Genomic DNA, 17,057 nt, shown 5'->3' with positions numbered 1-17,057 from the left:
GTTTGGAAGTGAAGCATGGGCCCATATTCCAGATGAAAAGCATAAAGCTTTAGAACCTAAGAGTGAGAAATGTACTTTTGTTGGATATTCTGAAGATGTAAAAGGTTATAGACTTATTCCATTTAAGTCCAAAAATGTTATCATTAGAAGAGATGTAAAATTTGATGAAAATAAATCGGCCTGCGAGCCTAGTCCGGCGGATGTGCCACCTCTTCCTATCTCTTCTACTTTTGAAAACATTTCTTCTTCAGATGATGAAAGCGAGGATGATAATCCTCCCCCACCTTCTCAGGATCCTCAACTTCCAAGATGGGTCCGTGCTACTCGGGATGCAGCAGGTGATCTTGCCGGTGATCCTACAGATCAGCGACGTACACGTTCTCAGTTTGAAAGAGCCTCTTCTTTACTGGCTCAAGCTCCAGTAAATCATGATCCTGACACTTTTGCAGAAGCTTCAGGCCATCCACATTGGGAAGCAGCTATGAATGAAGAATATCATTCATTGATGACAAATGATACATGGGATCTTGTTCCTCTACCAAAGGGACGCAAACTTGTTAGATGTAAATGGGTTTACAGAACCAAGTATGGACCAGATGGGAAAGTTGATAAACATAAAGCTCGTCTCGTTGCTAAGGGCTTTTCACAGGTTGAAGGCATTGACTACACTGAAACCTTCTCCCCTGTTGCCAAAATGAACTCTATCCGCCTTGTTCTTTCCCTTGCTGCCTCTTTAAAATGGGAAGTCCATCAAATGGATGTTAAATCTGCCTTCTTGCATGGGGACTTGCAGGAAGAAATCTATATGGAACAACCCATTGGCTTCATACAAACAGACTCCAGCCTTGTTTGTCGACTTAAGAAATCCCTTTATGGCCTCAAGCAAGCTCCTCGGGCTTGGTATGCCAAAATGGATAGCTTTCTTTTAGAATCTGGCTTTTCTAGGTGTCATTCTGACAATACTGTCTACACCAAGAAAGTGGGCAACTCTCTTATCATCCTTGTTCTTTATGTTGATGATCTTATTCTTACTGGTAGTGATCCCAACCTTATAAACCATGTGAAGTCCAGCCTTAAAAAGAAATTTGAAATGACAGACTTAGGACACTTACACTATTTTCTCGGTCTTCAAGTCTTGCAATCCCAAGAGGGTATTTTCCTTTCCCAGTCCAAGTATGCTTGTGATATTCTTCGTCATTTTCACATGGAAGACTGTAAGCCAGCCCCTTCTCCCTTTCAGTCTGGAGTCAAACTTTCAGTCTCTTGTACTTCTCCTGAAGTTGATGCTACCTTATACCGTCAACTTGTCGGAAAACTCTTGTATTTAACCCATACTCGTCCTGATCTTTCCTTTGCTGTTGGCCTTGTTGCTCGTTTTATGCAAAACCCCCGTGAAAGTCATTGGAAAGCAGCTAAAAGAATACTTCGTTATGTTCGAGGTACAGTACAGTTTGGGATTCATTACAGTGCCAAAGCAGCTCCTCTGTTAGTTGGTTTCACTGATTCTGATTGGGCTGGTGACCCTGATGATCGGAAGTCTACTGCCGGTTATGTCTTCACTCTTGGTTCAGGACCTATTACATGGGCTTGTAAGAAACAGGCTGCCATTTCTCTTTCGTCAGCAGAAGCAGAGTATCGTGGTGCCGTGGAAGCTAGTAAGGAAGCCTTGTGGCTTCGTCAGATCCTATCAGAGTTTGGCTTTGAGCAGCAGCATCCAACCACACTTTGGTGTGATAATCAAAGTGCCATTCAGCTATGCAAAGATCCAGTCCAGCATCAGCGCAGCAAACACATTGAACTACACATGCACTTCATCAGAAAGCTCATTCATGACCATGTTCTTGAAGTGCAATATTGTCCAACAGATGATCAGGTTGCAGACATCTTCACAAAGGCTCTCACAGAGGCGAAGTTCACTAAACTTCGATATATGCTTGGAGTTCAGGAAGTTGTCACTAAGGGGGGATAGGCTCTAGTGCCTCCTTCCTTCTCCTATTGTGTCATATTTGTAAATCCTTCAATCCTATCCCAAGTTGTTCTTAAGGGGGGATGTTAGGATATTCCGACACATAGGATATAGTTAAGTTCAACTTGGTCTAGTATAGAGTTAGGTTAGAGTTAGGTAAAGTGTGTTTCTTTACCGTTGTACATTTTGTAACTTACAATCTGACGGTCACGATATGTAGTGATCCGACGGTTCACTCTCACCTCGGTATTACCGACACTTGATCCGTGGCTTGACACCCGATTGGTCCATGAGTTCTATTTAAAGCGCATGGAGGGTCATTGTTCGGGTAATCCGTGCATGAGAGAAGCTTATGTAAATTTTCATTCTTTGATTAATAAATTGCCTGTAGTACCCACGTTGGGACAGGCCGTGGACTGTTTCCCTCCTTGCACTCTGAGGGTTTAAACCACGTCAAAAATACTGGTGTATTGATTTGAGATCTGGTTGTGAGCGGTGTCCTTTTGGTATTCTTTCTGTGGAACTTACCCTGTAAATTCCTACACTGCGATCACGCCTAGATTATGAGGGATTCCAAAACCATGGCTATCGCGGAAAAGACCTATGGGTTTAATCATTTCTGCTAAGTGGTAATTAAACTACACATTCAAATCCAAGACTCAAGTTCAGAATAGCCACAGCGGAAATCGCTATGCATAACTTTATTAGACGATCAATGCTAAACAAAACATCCTTTACATGAAGTATAGCATCAAACATCAAGAAATAAACGTATCACTATCAGAAAGAAATAGCCTCTGTGCTTAAACAAACAATCTTCCATTAAGCCGATTCTTACAAAAGGAGAATAGCCGACCATAAACATAAAGTAGTAGACAAAATAGAGATATATCAAGGTAGAACGAATGAGCCGACATATTACAATAAAACTGAAAGCCGCAATGTTGTTGGCATAATAACATTAAGAGACTCCTATTTTACAAAAGAACAGAGCATAAAACTAATGATTTAATACAGGGCCGAGGCCTATGCTCGCCTTGGACTGTCTGAACTAACAACAGTTACAACCACGTCATTAAGAAAAGAAAACCCTCCGCCTGGGGACAAGAAAGCCGACAAGAAGCCCAATAAGGGATTTTCCATACAGTCCCAGGTCGGAGATAAGAAAATTCAATTCTTGGAATAACAAAAACAAAACCGTGGCTTAAACTTGTGAACCCTTCTCCTTACAGAACAAGATTGTCGGAGAGGCTAAGAACTTACCCGAGAATTTGTTGAACGGAAAGTCAAGCAAGATGTCGCCTCACCTTCATAACAGAGTGTATCGCAGAATCATCGCCACCCAATCTGCAAATGTTTTCAAGTATTTGTATTAGGAAAGCCAGACAAGAATAATTATGGAGATATCAAAACGTGATAGCCACAGAATAAACCAAACTCTCACCTAGCAACAGGTAGGAGATCATATTAACCCAGGTCAAGAACCCCTCAACTGCCGCTACAACATGCCGAATGCACCATGCGAACAAACCCCCAGAACAAGCTACCCACAGGCGGAGCAGAGAAGCCGAGCAGAGCGCCAAGGCAAAAGGGTAGCAAATGAACCTCAAACCCTGCATGAGAGCCTGAAAGCCACCCGAAGCAACTCTAGCCATGCAATTAGCAATCCCATGTCTACACCAACGGTGAGATGGAGAATCCTGAGGAAACCTAACTCAGCTGTGTTATCCATTAAATCAGCATGGCAGAGGGATTAAATATCAAAAGACCGATGGGTGGTAAGCTCAATACATGAGCTGAGTTGTCCCATTGCAATGAGAGCGAACATATTAGGACCATAATGGACTGACAGAGTTCATAAATGTCAAACTTAATAGTACAACCATAAAACTAGACTCATTTTGTATAAACATTGTTCATGTAATTCGGAAAACTGATTAAAGTTAAAGATATGTAAATTATCATGGACGGTCAATGGTACAATTAACCGTAAAAAAAAATTCATAGTTTTATTTTACTTTTAATGCAAATGGAGATATGACATGTTAATGCAAATGGAGATATGACATGTGGTATCAGAGCCAAGGTTACAAAACTGTGACCTCTGGCAAATGAACTGTAAAATAGCTATTGATATATTTTTTTTTGAATTCTAACTGTTGATTGATTTAATAATTTGCTAAGTACAAAGGAACCGGATAACCGCAGTCTATAAGAGGAACAGACAGGGTGCCACATAGGAATATGGCTGGCCTAGGGCCTGCAACATTTCCGGAAAATAACCCAGAAATATGGGTGCAGTTGGGAGAGGAAGCTCGCAGTACAAATCTTGCAATACTGGAAACAGTTCAGGAATTAAAGAGTGAGATGGCCTGCCTATGGGAGAATAATGCAAGATTAACTCTGGAACAGGAAAAAATTATGAAAATCCTATCTGATAAGCAGAACCAGCGTCATACCATTCCCAGCCTTGAACAAGAACGAATGTATGAAGAACAAGATTATCATACAGAGCATGAAGGAACAGGTGGTGGGGAAGAGAATCGAGAGGAGAAGTCAGATAATGCCTCTGTGCACCCAACATCAAAAAGACAACGGATAGAATTGCAAGGGGAGTTTCGGAAGATAAAACCGCCACACTTCGATGGAGAGTTGGAGGAAGCAGCAGAAGCCTAGCTTATTAACATGAACAAATACTTTCAATTATATGAGTATGATCATAATCTAAAGGCCCGGTTGGCTATATTCCAACTGCAGGGGAAGGCCACTTTGTGGTGGGAGGAGGTCAAGATTGTACACGGGGTGAGTGAGCAAAGTATAACTTAGGAAAAGTTCCAGAAATATTTCAAGGAGAGATATCTGACAGAACGATTTTATGATGAGAAAGCGAAGGAATTTCACGACCTACGGCTTTGACAGCAAACCATGGATGAGTTTATCACCTGATTTACTTCTTTGCTACGATATGTACCCTACATACACGAGGAAAAGGCTAAGGTACAACGGTTCGTCAGTAGTTTACCTGTGGTGATGAGGGAAAGAATTGAGTTCGATAACCCAAAAACAATGGATGAGGTTATATGAAAGACTAGGATATGCTACCAGCAAAGCAAGCAGAAAGGTGAAATTTTGGGCAAGAAGTGGACAGACAAGAAGAGTAGTAAGATTGCACCAGGCAATAAAGGAAATCAGGGCAGCACTAGCAAGGGGTTTCCCAAAGGGCAAAACCAATGAAATCTGCCTAAAAACCAGTTCAAAATTAAGCCACCATCTGAATCAAGAATCAGCGAGCAAGCTGGTAGACTCGATCACGAGGGAACAACAAGGCCCCCAGTTCAATGCTGGGGGTGTGGGGGACCCCATTATGTCAAAAACTGTCCTCATCAAAAAGGCATGGATCAGGTGTCACAAATCCATGAAGCATCAACTGTAGGCGATGTAGCCCGGAACATTCCAAAAATTAATGCTGCTCTCGAAGATCATCAGGAAGATTACCAACGGACTATGGTAGAATTCAAAAGTAAGATTTTTAATCATACCGTGTCCGTTTTAATTGATCTTGGAGCTACATTAAGTTATGTTAGTCCTAAGGTTGTGGAACAGTGTAGATTACAGTTTTTCAAGTTTAAAAACCCCTGGCTAGTACAACTGGCAACAGGGGCAAAGAGACGAGTCTTGGGCAAGGTTAATCACTGTCCTCTAGAAATAGTAGGACAACCTTTAACAGCAGATCTAAACATACTACCCCTTGGATCGTATGACGTGTTGATAGGCATGGATTGGCTGGAAAAGCGTTGTTCCATTATAAACTGTAAGACAAAAACTATCTACTACAAGAATGAGCTGGGAGAAGGGCGGGAGATGCAAGGCACTCTGAGGCCTGTACAGATTCGGCCAATAACCGCTTCTCAACTGGCAAAGTGTATTAAGAAGGGTTGTCAGATTTATGCTATTCAGGTTGGTTATGCCAACTCAAAAGAAAAGATAGCCACCTTGGAAAATATTCCAGTTGTGCAAGAATTTGCAGATGTGGTCCCGGAGGAGATACTCAGACTGCCACCCAAAAGGGACATAGATTTTACTATTGAATTGATACCAGGGGCAGCACCGGTGTCCCGAGCCCCATATCGTATGAGCACACCAGAACTTACAGAACTGAAAATGCAACTGCAGGAACTGCTAGACAAAAATTACATCTGCCCCAGTGTGTCACCTTGGGGAGCCCCCGTGTTGTTCGTCAAAAAGAAAGATGGAACCCTTCGAATGTGCATGGACTACCCACAACTGAATAAGTTAACAGTTAAGAACAAGTATCCATTGCCCCATATTAACGAACTATTTGACCAAGTAAAAGGGGAAATTGTGTTTTCAGAAATTGATTTACAATTTGGATGTCATCAGATTAGGATCAGAGAGGAGGATATAGCCAAGACTGCTTTTAGAACCCGCTACGGACATTATGAGTTTGTAGTAATACCCTTTGGGTTAACAAACGCTCCTGCGACTTTCATGTGTTTAATGAACAACATATTTCATCAGTATTTAGATAAGTTTGTATTAATATTTATTGACGATATACTGGTATATTCTCGAAATATTGAGGAGCATAAGGAACACCTCACACTGGTGATGCAAACCCTTCGGAACCATCAATTATACACCAAATACAGCAAATGTCACTTCTTTAAGGAACGGATTCAATACTTAGGACATATTATCACTAAGGATGGAATTGCGGTGGACCTCAAGAAGATAAAGACCATAATGGAATGGCCAATATCGAAAGACGTAACAGATATAAGATCTTTTATGGGGTTAGATGGTTATTACAGACGATTCATTGAAGGATTATCTAGGGTGGCCTATCCTATCACCTCCTTATAAAAGAAAGGGAAAACTTTTAAATGGACCGTAAAATGCCAAAAAAGTTTTGAACAACTCAAGCCTTTGCTCACCACAGTGCCTATATTAAGCATAACAGATCCAAGTAAGGACTATGTGGTGTGCACAGATGTGAGTAAGGAAGGGGTAGGAGGGGTCTTGATGCAAGAAGGCAAGGTAATTGCCTATGAATCCAGAAAATTAAAGGAACATGAACATAAATATTTTGCTTACGATTTGGAGTTAACAGCTGTTATTCACGCCTTAAAGATGTAGCGCCACTACCTAATGGGTAAAAAGTTCCTTTTAATGATGGACCATCACAGCTTGACTAATTATTTTAGTCAACCTACCCTAAATGCTAGACAGGCACGGTGGGTAGATTTTCTAAGTGGTTTTGATTTCGAGATTAAGCATCTGAAAGGGAAGGAAAACCGGGTAGCGGACGCTTTGAGCCGGAAGGTGCAATGTATCTATGAAATTTCCAGCAGTGAGGGGCGTACTACCTTCGATGAAATGATTAAAAAGGCAGCAGAACAAGATCCAAAATATCAGCAAATAGGACAGCAAGTTCAAAATGTAACCAGCAAAGAAAATCAGCAAGGTTACACTATGGATGTTGCTGGCCTGCTGAAATATAAAAACAAATTGTACGTGCCCAATCAAAATGACATTAAACGCTTGATTTTAGATGAATTTCATAGAAGTCCTTATGCTAGACATCTGGGGTATCAGAAGCTGATAACTGCACTCCGGAAAGAGTATTATTGGCCGGGCATGAAAAAATATGTAGCAGAATACTTGGCACGTTGCCTAGAATGCCAACAAATTAAGGCAGATCATCAACACCCTGCTGGGTTGCTGCAACCACTACCAATTCCGGAGTGGAAATGGGAAACCATTTCTATGGACTTCATAACAGCTTTACCCAGGTCAAAAAGAAACAATGATTCCATCATGGTGGTGGTGGAAAAATTAAGCAAATCAGCTCATTTTATACTAGTGAAATCCACTTACAAGGCAGTACAGATTGCCCATATTTTTATGCAAAATATTTTCAGACTGCATGGGTTACCAAAAACTATAATTTCTGACCGTGATGTGAAATTTACTTCAGTCTTTTGGAAAACTCTATTTGAGGGGTTAGGAACTCAGTTAAACTTTAGCACTGCCTATCATCCTCAAACAAACGGACAAACCGAACGAGTAAATCAAGTGGTAGAAGATATGTTGAGGGCATATGTGATGCAGCAACCATCTAGGTGGGAGGACTATTTGCATTTGGTTGAGTTTGCGTATAACAACGGTTATCATACTTCCTTGCAAATGAGTCCGTTCGAAGCTTTGAACAGACGGAACTGCGACACACCCTCCAGTTGGGGGGACCAGAGGACAAATTAACGTTGGGTCTCGAAATGTTAAAAGAGATGGAGGAAATGGTCAAGAAGGTGCGATCCAATTTGAAGGTAGCCCAAGATAAGCAAAAAAGTTTCACCGATAGGAAGAGAAATTTTAAGGAGTATCAAGTAAGGGACCATGTGTACGTAAGGATTCGGCAAAAAGGAGTACGTTACAGTGGAGTGGGTGCACCACGCTGGCACCTCGGTTTTGTGGACCATTTCAGGTTTTGGCAAGAGTTGGTCTAGTGGCATACCAGCTCGCCCTACCAAGCCATATCTAGGTCCACAATGTCTTTCATGTGTCAGTATTAAAAAAATACGTGTATGACCCCAGGCACATAGTCAGTTGGTAGGATGTACAGGTAAAGAAGAATTTTAAGTAGGCCTGTTAATTAAGATGAAAAAGGCAAAACTGACTTTAACTCTGTTGTTTCAGGTCGAACCGGAAGGAGAATTCATGGTCGAGCCGCTGAGTATACTCGAGCGGAGAGAGGTAATGCTGCTGAAACGAGCCATCACCCAGGTTAAAGTGCAATGGCAGCACTTTGGGCCGGATGAGGCCACCTGGGAGGATGAGAAGTTCATGAAAGAAGCTTATCCAAAGCTGTTTGAGGTTGGAAAACATTGGGACGATGTTTGATTTCAGGGGGGAAGATGTAATGTCCCCAGAAAAGCTGTAAATATTTTATTTACCACTGTAAGAAAACAAACTGGACAATATTGTTATTTTTTGTTTAGATTAATAATATTGTTAATTCTGAATTTACGAAATGATTGAGTAATATTATATTTTGTAACTTCTCATTAAGAAGTTGGAAAGAGGTAGTTTCCAAAAAGAAAGAAACCATAACTGCCTCCCCTAACTGGAAACACCCCAAGGAAAAGGGGGTGGGGGGAGGAAAAATTGTGCTGTTGGGGACAAATAGAAAGGGGAAGAATGCTACGTCTGGTGAGGAACAGATAGCATTGGCACTAAGTGCAAAATATTTGCTGAAGATAGTAGTCTTGCAAACAAGCTTGGGGGAGATTTGGTCACAAAGACGAATCTCATGGTTGGGAGGAGGACAAGCAGAGAGTAAAAGGTGACAGTGCTCTGAGATTTGATTGCACAGGAAATACAGGTAAGCAGAATTATGACAAATGCATTTTTATAAGGAATTACTGTGTTTGCTAAAACTGGAAATGTTGTAGAGGGAGCGGGCTCCCACTCTATAATTTGACTAGTATAGCTATGTTATCAGATTCTATGTGATTATTAATTTTTACAATAGATACCTGTGCAGAAGGGCATCATCACCGAAAACTGATAAAATTATCTGTACAAAATAAAATAATCATAGTCTTGAAACCAACCAAGGTAGTACTAACCAGCCGAATGGGCTAGTTGAGTCCAGATGTCACCAGTGAAATATTGGTGGCTATACAGGCAGTTAAGCATGGAAAATTCCACGCTGATCAGAAACCCTAAGAAATTACTGAGCTTAATGATTACACTTACAAACAAAAACTTAAGAGTTCCATGGGATATAGAGAAAATATAAATTAATTTAAGAGAATGTCATGTGAAGGAGGACTCATTGCTGTAACCTGAGCATACTTAAATGAAAAACCAGAATATAACCTGAGTGACTGAGTACTTTCTTTTAACGATGAATAACTTGTGTAATGAGTGTTGTTAACATAGGAACCCATGTAAATAGGAGGCCCTGTGTGCACTCAGAACCAGCCACATAATTTTATGAAATAGCTAGTGCTGCAGGCAGATAGGCGCACAAACAAATGTGTGAAACAATTCGGCATGTTCGAAACCAGAGAAAGAAAAGGAAAAATAATAGTATAACGAAATTCTGTGTACCATAATGGGGCATACCTTTGTAACCACAAAGGAAGTGGTAATGCAGATAGAGGCCACCCCAACGGGTTTTAGAGCCTCAGGTAAATAACCCTTAAATAGAAAGCAAAAAACCTAACTAAAAACCCAAGCAGACGACAACACTGCGATCGTGCCTAGATTCTGGGGCATTCTGGAATCGTGTATCGCGGAAAAGACCTATGGGTTTAATCATATCTGCTAAGCAGTGATTGAACTACACATTCAAATCCAAGACAAAAGTTCAGAATAGCCACTACGGAAATCACTATGCATATCTTTATTAGACGATCAATGCTAAACAAAACATCTTTTACATGAAGTATAGCATAAAACATCTAGAAATAAACATATCACTATCAGAAAGAAATAGCCTTTGTGCTTAAACGAACAATCTTCCATTAAGCCGGTTCTTACAAAAGGAGAATAACCAACCATAAACATAAAGTAGTAGACAAAATAGAGATATATCAAGGTAGAACGAATGTGCCAACATATTACAATAAAACTAAAAGCCGGAGTGTTGCCGGCATAATAACATTAAGAGCCTCCTGTTTTACAAAAGAACAGAACATAAAACTAAATGATTTAATACAGAGTCGAGGCCTATGCTTGCCCTGGACTGTCCGAACTAACAATAGTTACAGCCACGTCATTGAGAAAATAAAACCCTCTGCCTGGCGACAAGAAAGTCGGCAAGAAGCCTAATAAGGGATTTTCCCTACAGTCCCAGGTCGGAGATAAGAAAATTCAATTCCTGGAATAACAAAAACAAAACCATGGCTTAAACTTGTGAACCCTTCTCCTTACAGAACAAGATAGCCAGAGAGGCTAAGAACTTACCCAGGAATTTGTTGAATGCCAAGCCAGGTAAGATGCCGCCTCACCTTCATAACAAAGTGTACCGCGGAATCATCGCCACCCAATCTGCAAAGGGTTTCAAGTATTTGTATTAGGAAAACCAGACAGGAACAATTATGGAGATATCAAAACGTGATAGCCACAGAATAAACCAAATTCTCACATGGAAACAGGTAGGAGATCATATTAACCCAAGTCAAGAACCCCTCAACCACCGCTGCAACATGTTGAATGCACCATGCGAACAATCCCTCAGAACAAGCTACCCACAGGCGGAGCAGAGAAGCCGGGCAGAGCGCCAAGGCAAAAGGGTAGCAAATGACCCTCAAACCCTACATGAGAGCCTGAAAAGCCACCCGAAGTGACTCCAGCCGTGCGATCAACAAACCTATGTCTACACCATCGATGAGATGGAGAATCCCGAGGAAACCTGACTCAGCTGTGTTATCCATTAAATCAGCATGGCAGAGGGATTAAATATCAAAGGACCAGTGGGTGGTAAGCTCGATGCATGAGCTGAGTTGTCCCATTGCAGTGAGAGCAAACATATTAGGACCATAATGGATTGACAGAGTTCATAAATGTCAAACTTAACAGTACAACCGTAAAACTAGACTCATTTTGTATAAACATTGTTCATGTAATTCGGAAAACCGATTAAAGTTAAAGATATGTAAATCATCATGGACGGTCAATGGTACAATTAACTGTAAAAAAAAATTAATTGTTTTCTTTTACTTTTAATGCAAATGGAGATATGACATGCGCGCAGACACTTGAGATTCACTTATCCACAAGGAAATAATTCGTGATCATAAAACATACGAGAATCAAAATTGTGTTGGCGATTATTTCTATCGCTTAGGCATTCGACCCCTTCTTTCTCTGGAATTGGTAGGCATTCGTTCATGGTTGGTGGTAGAATGAATGGCGCAACATGAAATACATATGGAATGAGATCATTTTTGTTGGAAAAATGAATGGCATGATGTGCCATTCATACAGAAGGAGATCACACCTGATCCTCCACGATTCCAATAAAATAAAAAATGAAATCTGTAGTTACCAAATTTGAATTTGGATTTGGTTTGGTATAAAAAAAAAAATAGATTTCCAAAATTCAATTCAAAAAAATTTGGGAATACACATTTTATCATTAAGAAAAAGGATTTTTCAAAATTTTAAACTATCTAAATTAACCATTTTGATATTCAACGTATCAAAGACTCCTTTAAAATTGTTTTCAATGATGTTATAGAAGCTACAAATAAAATTAGATATGAAGATTAATTGAGATGAAAACTTCCTCATGTGACTCAATGGAATTAGAAGTCATTCTTTTTAATTGTTGGTCATTTGAGTAAATTCTGTCTCAATATTGTTTAAATAGTCTAAAGAACCTAAAACCATGTAATCTATTTTCCCAACAAAATTTTAAAAAATAAAAAATTAATTTTTTTACCAATCTTATAACAAATACTTAATTGAAAATAATTTATAGTACTCAATACTAAACATTACTTTATAAAAAATATATTAAAATTTTAAAAACTCCACCAAAAATATTTGAAAATTCACTATTCCACTTTATAAAATAATGTGCACAAAATCCTTACAGAAAACTAAGATGGTATTTGAAATACAAAATTTTAAATAAACAACAATTAACATATATTATTATATCCAATATTTCATATTTATTTTTAATATAAAATTTAAAAAGTTAATGAAATTAAAAACATCATACATCATTGAAATTAACAGCCCTACTAAAAGTGGTTGATGACGCACCATGTGAATCACCCTATATTTTCGTGTTATTGAATTTGAAAAATATTATTAGTCGACGTAACAAATTTTTTGGCCTAAATTTAACAAATTTCCTCGAGGCCCGTACATAATCAAATTTTGAGGTATTAGTCGACGTAACTAATTTTTTTGGCCTAATTCGGCCAAATTTGGTAACTAGGGTTAAATCTATTACTTCTAAACCTAAGCTATTTGACATATCAAAACAATGTCATCTATCATTTCATACTTAGTTATTAGTATCTGTCTAAATCACTTTATAATATTATATATTATTAAGTTAATAACCTTTTTGGGATTTCTATCTTTAATCTTAACAATAATCTTGCTTCGCATTTAGTTTTACATGCAAGACTTTGGTACTTCTATATGATCACTTCCAAATCTATAATAGACATACTACATCATTCTTATGTGCTTTGAAATTGAAGGATCTCTAATATTATATATTATTAAGTTAATAATTTTTTTGGGATTTCTATTTTTAATCTTAACAATAACCTTGCTTCGCATTTAGTTTTACATGCAAGACTTTGGTACTTCTATATGATCACTTCCAAAGCCATAATAGACATACTACATCATTCTTATATGCTTCAAAATTGAAGGATCTCTACAATGTTTTGTGCAGTTGAATTTCAGATATAATAATTAGTGACACAATTATCATCAATAATGGAAATTTTGATTGAAAAATGATTACAATTTCAACCATGAAAATATAAAATCAATAATTTAAAGAGCTAAATTAAAGAATTAAAGCATGCTAGAGCTCATGGTACTCTATCTCTTACATCTTCTATTAATTTTATTAATCTTATCCATCTTTTATTAAATTTGAATATAGAAGTTCCAATTTTGGAGCTTATTTTTTTCAAAGTCTAGATATTAATCCAACATTGATATAGGTAAATATGAAAGAAAAATTCCATTTAATATCAGGAGGTTTCTATAGAGACTTTTAGATTAAATGCATACTTGTTAATACTTTGGTATGAGGTCTAGATTTTTGAATAGTTTGAAGTTGCAAGTTTACAAAATGCTCTACGTATAGCTAAATTGTTATCATATTCAAACATAAGTTTTGATCAATACAATATTTTTCAGTTATGATTAACTAAAAAAATTCAAATTTAATCTTCCAAATTATTTTTATTATAATCTCTAATTTAAATTTTTTTATTTATAATTAGATTAAATTTAACTTTAAAATTTAAAATTAACCATCATATATATATAAATTAAAATAATAAAATTTAAAATTAATTTCATTAAAGTTACTCAATAAATTGCCACTGTTTAGATTGCGACTGTTTTAATTTATTGTACTATATAATTATATAATTGCTTTGAAAATCATACTATTCTACATCATAATAAATAAAAACAAGATGAGAGTGGAACCACAACCACTTTTCAAATTCAATAGCTTTTGCAAAAAGGCATTTGCTTTCCACTCTTCGGAAGAAGCTGTCCCAACAGCCGAGTGTCCTTTGCATAAACATGGTAATTCCACTTCCAGTATTTCAAGAACAGAAGCCCTCTTCAGCAACTTATCCAATATATCCAATATAGTTATTTCCCCTTTATCAAATCGGTTTATGTTTATACATACCTTCACTTTCCGAATATTACCTAGTAGAGAAATTACACATGGTAGTATTGGATCTCTTACTAGCCCCTGCATTAACATACCATGTACAAGTTAATACTGGTCTTCTCGTCAGTAACTAACACATCATCAATACACATAATTATGGTAAGATATTATATACATTATACAATGGCAACACAATAATCCATCCCAATACAATAATTCATGGATACTTATATTGTAATGTCAACTCAGTAATTCATCCCAATATAATAATTTTTTTTTTTTTTAATTTAATTATGATTAATTTTAAATTATTGATAATTTTAAATGTGAAGTAAAGATTAAAGATTTTATATTTATAAAATATTTAAGATATACTTAATAGAAATCTTAAATTAAAAGTTAATATTTATATTAATTTTTAATAATAAAAAAAAAAAAAAAATTATTTCTTACGTAAATTGATTAATTATTATTTTTTATATGAATAAGTTTCATGTGAAATGATTATTTTTAAGCATGTAGTAAATAATAAATCATGATATTGATCCATAGTGTTGTAAAAAAATTATTTACAAATAAAAAATGTTAAGTGAATCTCCATAATTCATAATCTTTTTATACGTTTTTATAAAATATATATTTAATTCATATGTTAATTCTTTTAGCAATAATAATAATAATTTAAAATAAATAATTTAGTTAAAATTTTTAAATGTTTTTTTTTTATATTTTTTTATTAATTATTTAGTTTATATAGCTTTAGTTAGTAAATAATAATTATAATGATAAATATAGTAAATAATAATTATAGTGGTAAACATTTTTGTCTGTCTTTTCAAATTTACTTAATACAATTATGAAATTACATACAAATTTCTATATTACCTAATACATCATCAAATACCAATTTCTACATTTGGAAAGCCTTATTACCAACCTCATAACAAAGTAAATGCACCCTCACATGCCCTATATAACACGATATAACAGGCCGTTACTTTTTTTTTCTCTCTCATCACCGCGCAGCGTGTTATATCGTTCCATGTCAAGAAGTATTAACAAAATTTGTTATGGGGTTGGAAATAGGGCTTACCTTACCTAATTACATTATCAAATTGCATGCAAATTATGAAATGATCAAAATAATGATTCGTCCGTAAACACAGCGCAAGACACTACGTTGCGGTTAGGTCACTGATATGGTAGCAGAAGCAGAAAAGTGTCACTATGGAAAAATCCGTAAACACAGCCCAAGACATACGTTGCGGTTAGGTCACTGATATGTTAGCAGAAGCAGAAAAGTGTCACTATTGAAAAATCCATCGCAGAGAGTCAGGAGCGTAAAACTGCAAGTGAAATAATAATTTTTTGACTTACCAGATCAAACATGCTCGTCACTCGTAGTCGCGTCAGTCCAGGAAGCCTTTCGAGCAGATTATCAACGAAAACAACCATCTGGCTTTGGCTTTCCCACATGTCATTGATCACGAGCTTCTTCAATGTCTTGAAATTCCCCACTATCTCAAGAACTCTCTCTACTGAAGCATAACCCGAAGTTAACCACAACACGGCAACATTGCTGCCACACTGCATTTTAATTTTAGAGACTAAATATGAAAGTTCTTGAAACATCACTCCATTTATTCTCAGATCGCCTATCTTAGTTACCACCATCTCCAGAGTTCTAAACTTCGGACATTTCACTGTTAAAGCCTCCCACATACCATCTACTGATAAATGTGTAAGGTCGGGAGCGGAGATAACAGGCTTCCTTAGGCCAATGCAGGCGTGCAGGGTAAGTTTCTGAAGAAATGGACTATGCGAGATAAAACAGGATAAAAACTCGTCTGTGAACCGCATGCCTTCGAAGGAGCAAGTAATGAGATGTTTGAATCCAGAGAAATGGGTCGGAAGATGCTTAAGATTGTAGTTGGAAAGCCTGAGAGTCGCGAGATGTGTGCATGAAAAAAGTGCAGGCGGGATTTCTCTTCCAGGGGTATAGGTAAAGAAATTAGAGTATTCTTTAGGTGAATCACAGAGAGTCAGGTGTTGGACATTCCTAGAGGCTGCGTACGTCACCCATTGCCATACGCTTTCGCTAGTAAACTGCAGATAGTAGGTGAACAAATGAAAAGCCTCAATATCTGCCGAATGCAACATCAGAAGGTTGGAGATTATTTTCTCCACCGTTGCAACAGAGTCTGGATCTGGATATCGGCTAGTAGTGGGCACAAGAAGAATGGGAGAGAGAGTGAGTTGTGGAATTTGGGTGTAGAGGAATTTCCATCTCTTCGACAGAACCGAGCATCTGACGGCTTCTCTGATCGGAATTTTAGAAAGGATGAGGCCAAGCAATGGGTTTGGAAGAGTAGAAAGTATATCTGCAACAGGCGGCATGATTGCAATTGACAAATCCTTAGAAAGGCAAAATTAATGAAGGGGATCTGAACAGGTAAGATGGAGTAGAAATGAAGGAAGTTGCAGCAGGACAGAAGGAAAAATTACAGTCGTTTACAGATCACTGATAATGCATTCGATTTTCTCGAAAAGGGATATGGGTTGATATCCTAGGTTACTAAATACTCACACAGGATGAACATATCAACTCGCACATGTTGAAGGTGACCGCTATCCAGCAGGATGTCCATCATATGGTCATCCATCCCGCCG

At 37.5% G+C, this 17,057-nt stretch overlaps 1 protein-coding gene across 1 annotated transcript; it reads right to left on the bottom strand.

The window, feature by feature from the left end:
• Positions 1–15,719: 15,719 nt before the first annotated feature.
• Positions 15,720–16,784, bottom strand: LOC149144236 (FBD-associated F-box protein At2g26860-like). Its single transcript, XM_089452082.1, has one exon. It carries the CDS (start codon positions 16,782–16,784, stop codon positions 15,720–15,722), a length of 1,065 nt encoding a protein of 354 aa, XP_089308208.1.
• Positions 16,785–17,057: the final 273 nt, after the last annotated feature.

The sequence above is a fragment of the Pinus tabuliformis genome, chromosome X, assembly GCF_031772625.1.
Source record: "Pinus tabuliformis cultivar Carrire ecotype Pingquan chromosome X, CPIR1, whole genome shotgun sequence".
NCBI classification, from domain to species: Eukaryota; Viridiplantae; Streptophyta; class Pinopsida; order Pinales; family Pinaceae; genus Pinus; species Pinus tabuliformis.
Note: the sequence above shows the minus strand (reverse complement) of the source record. Positions and strands in the feature narration are given on the sequence as shown.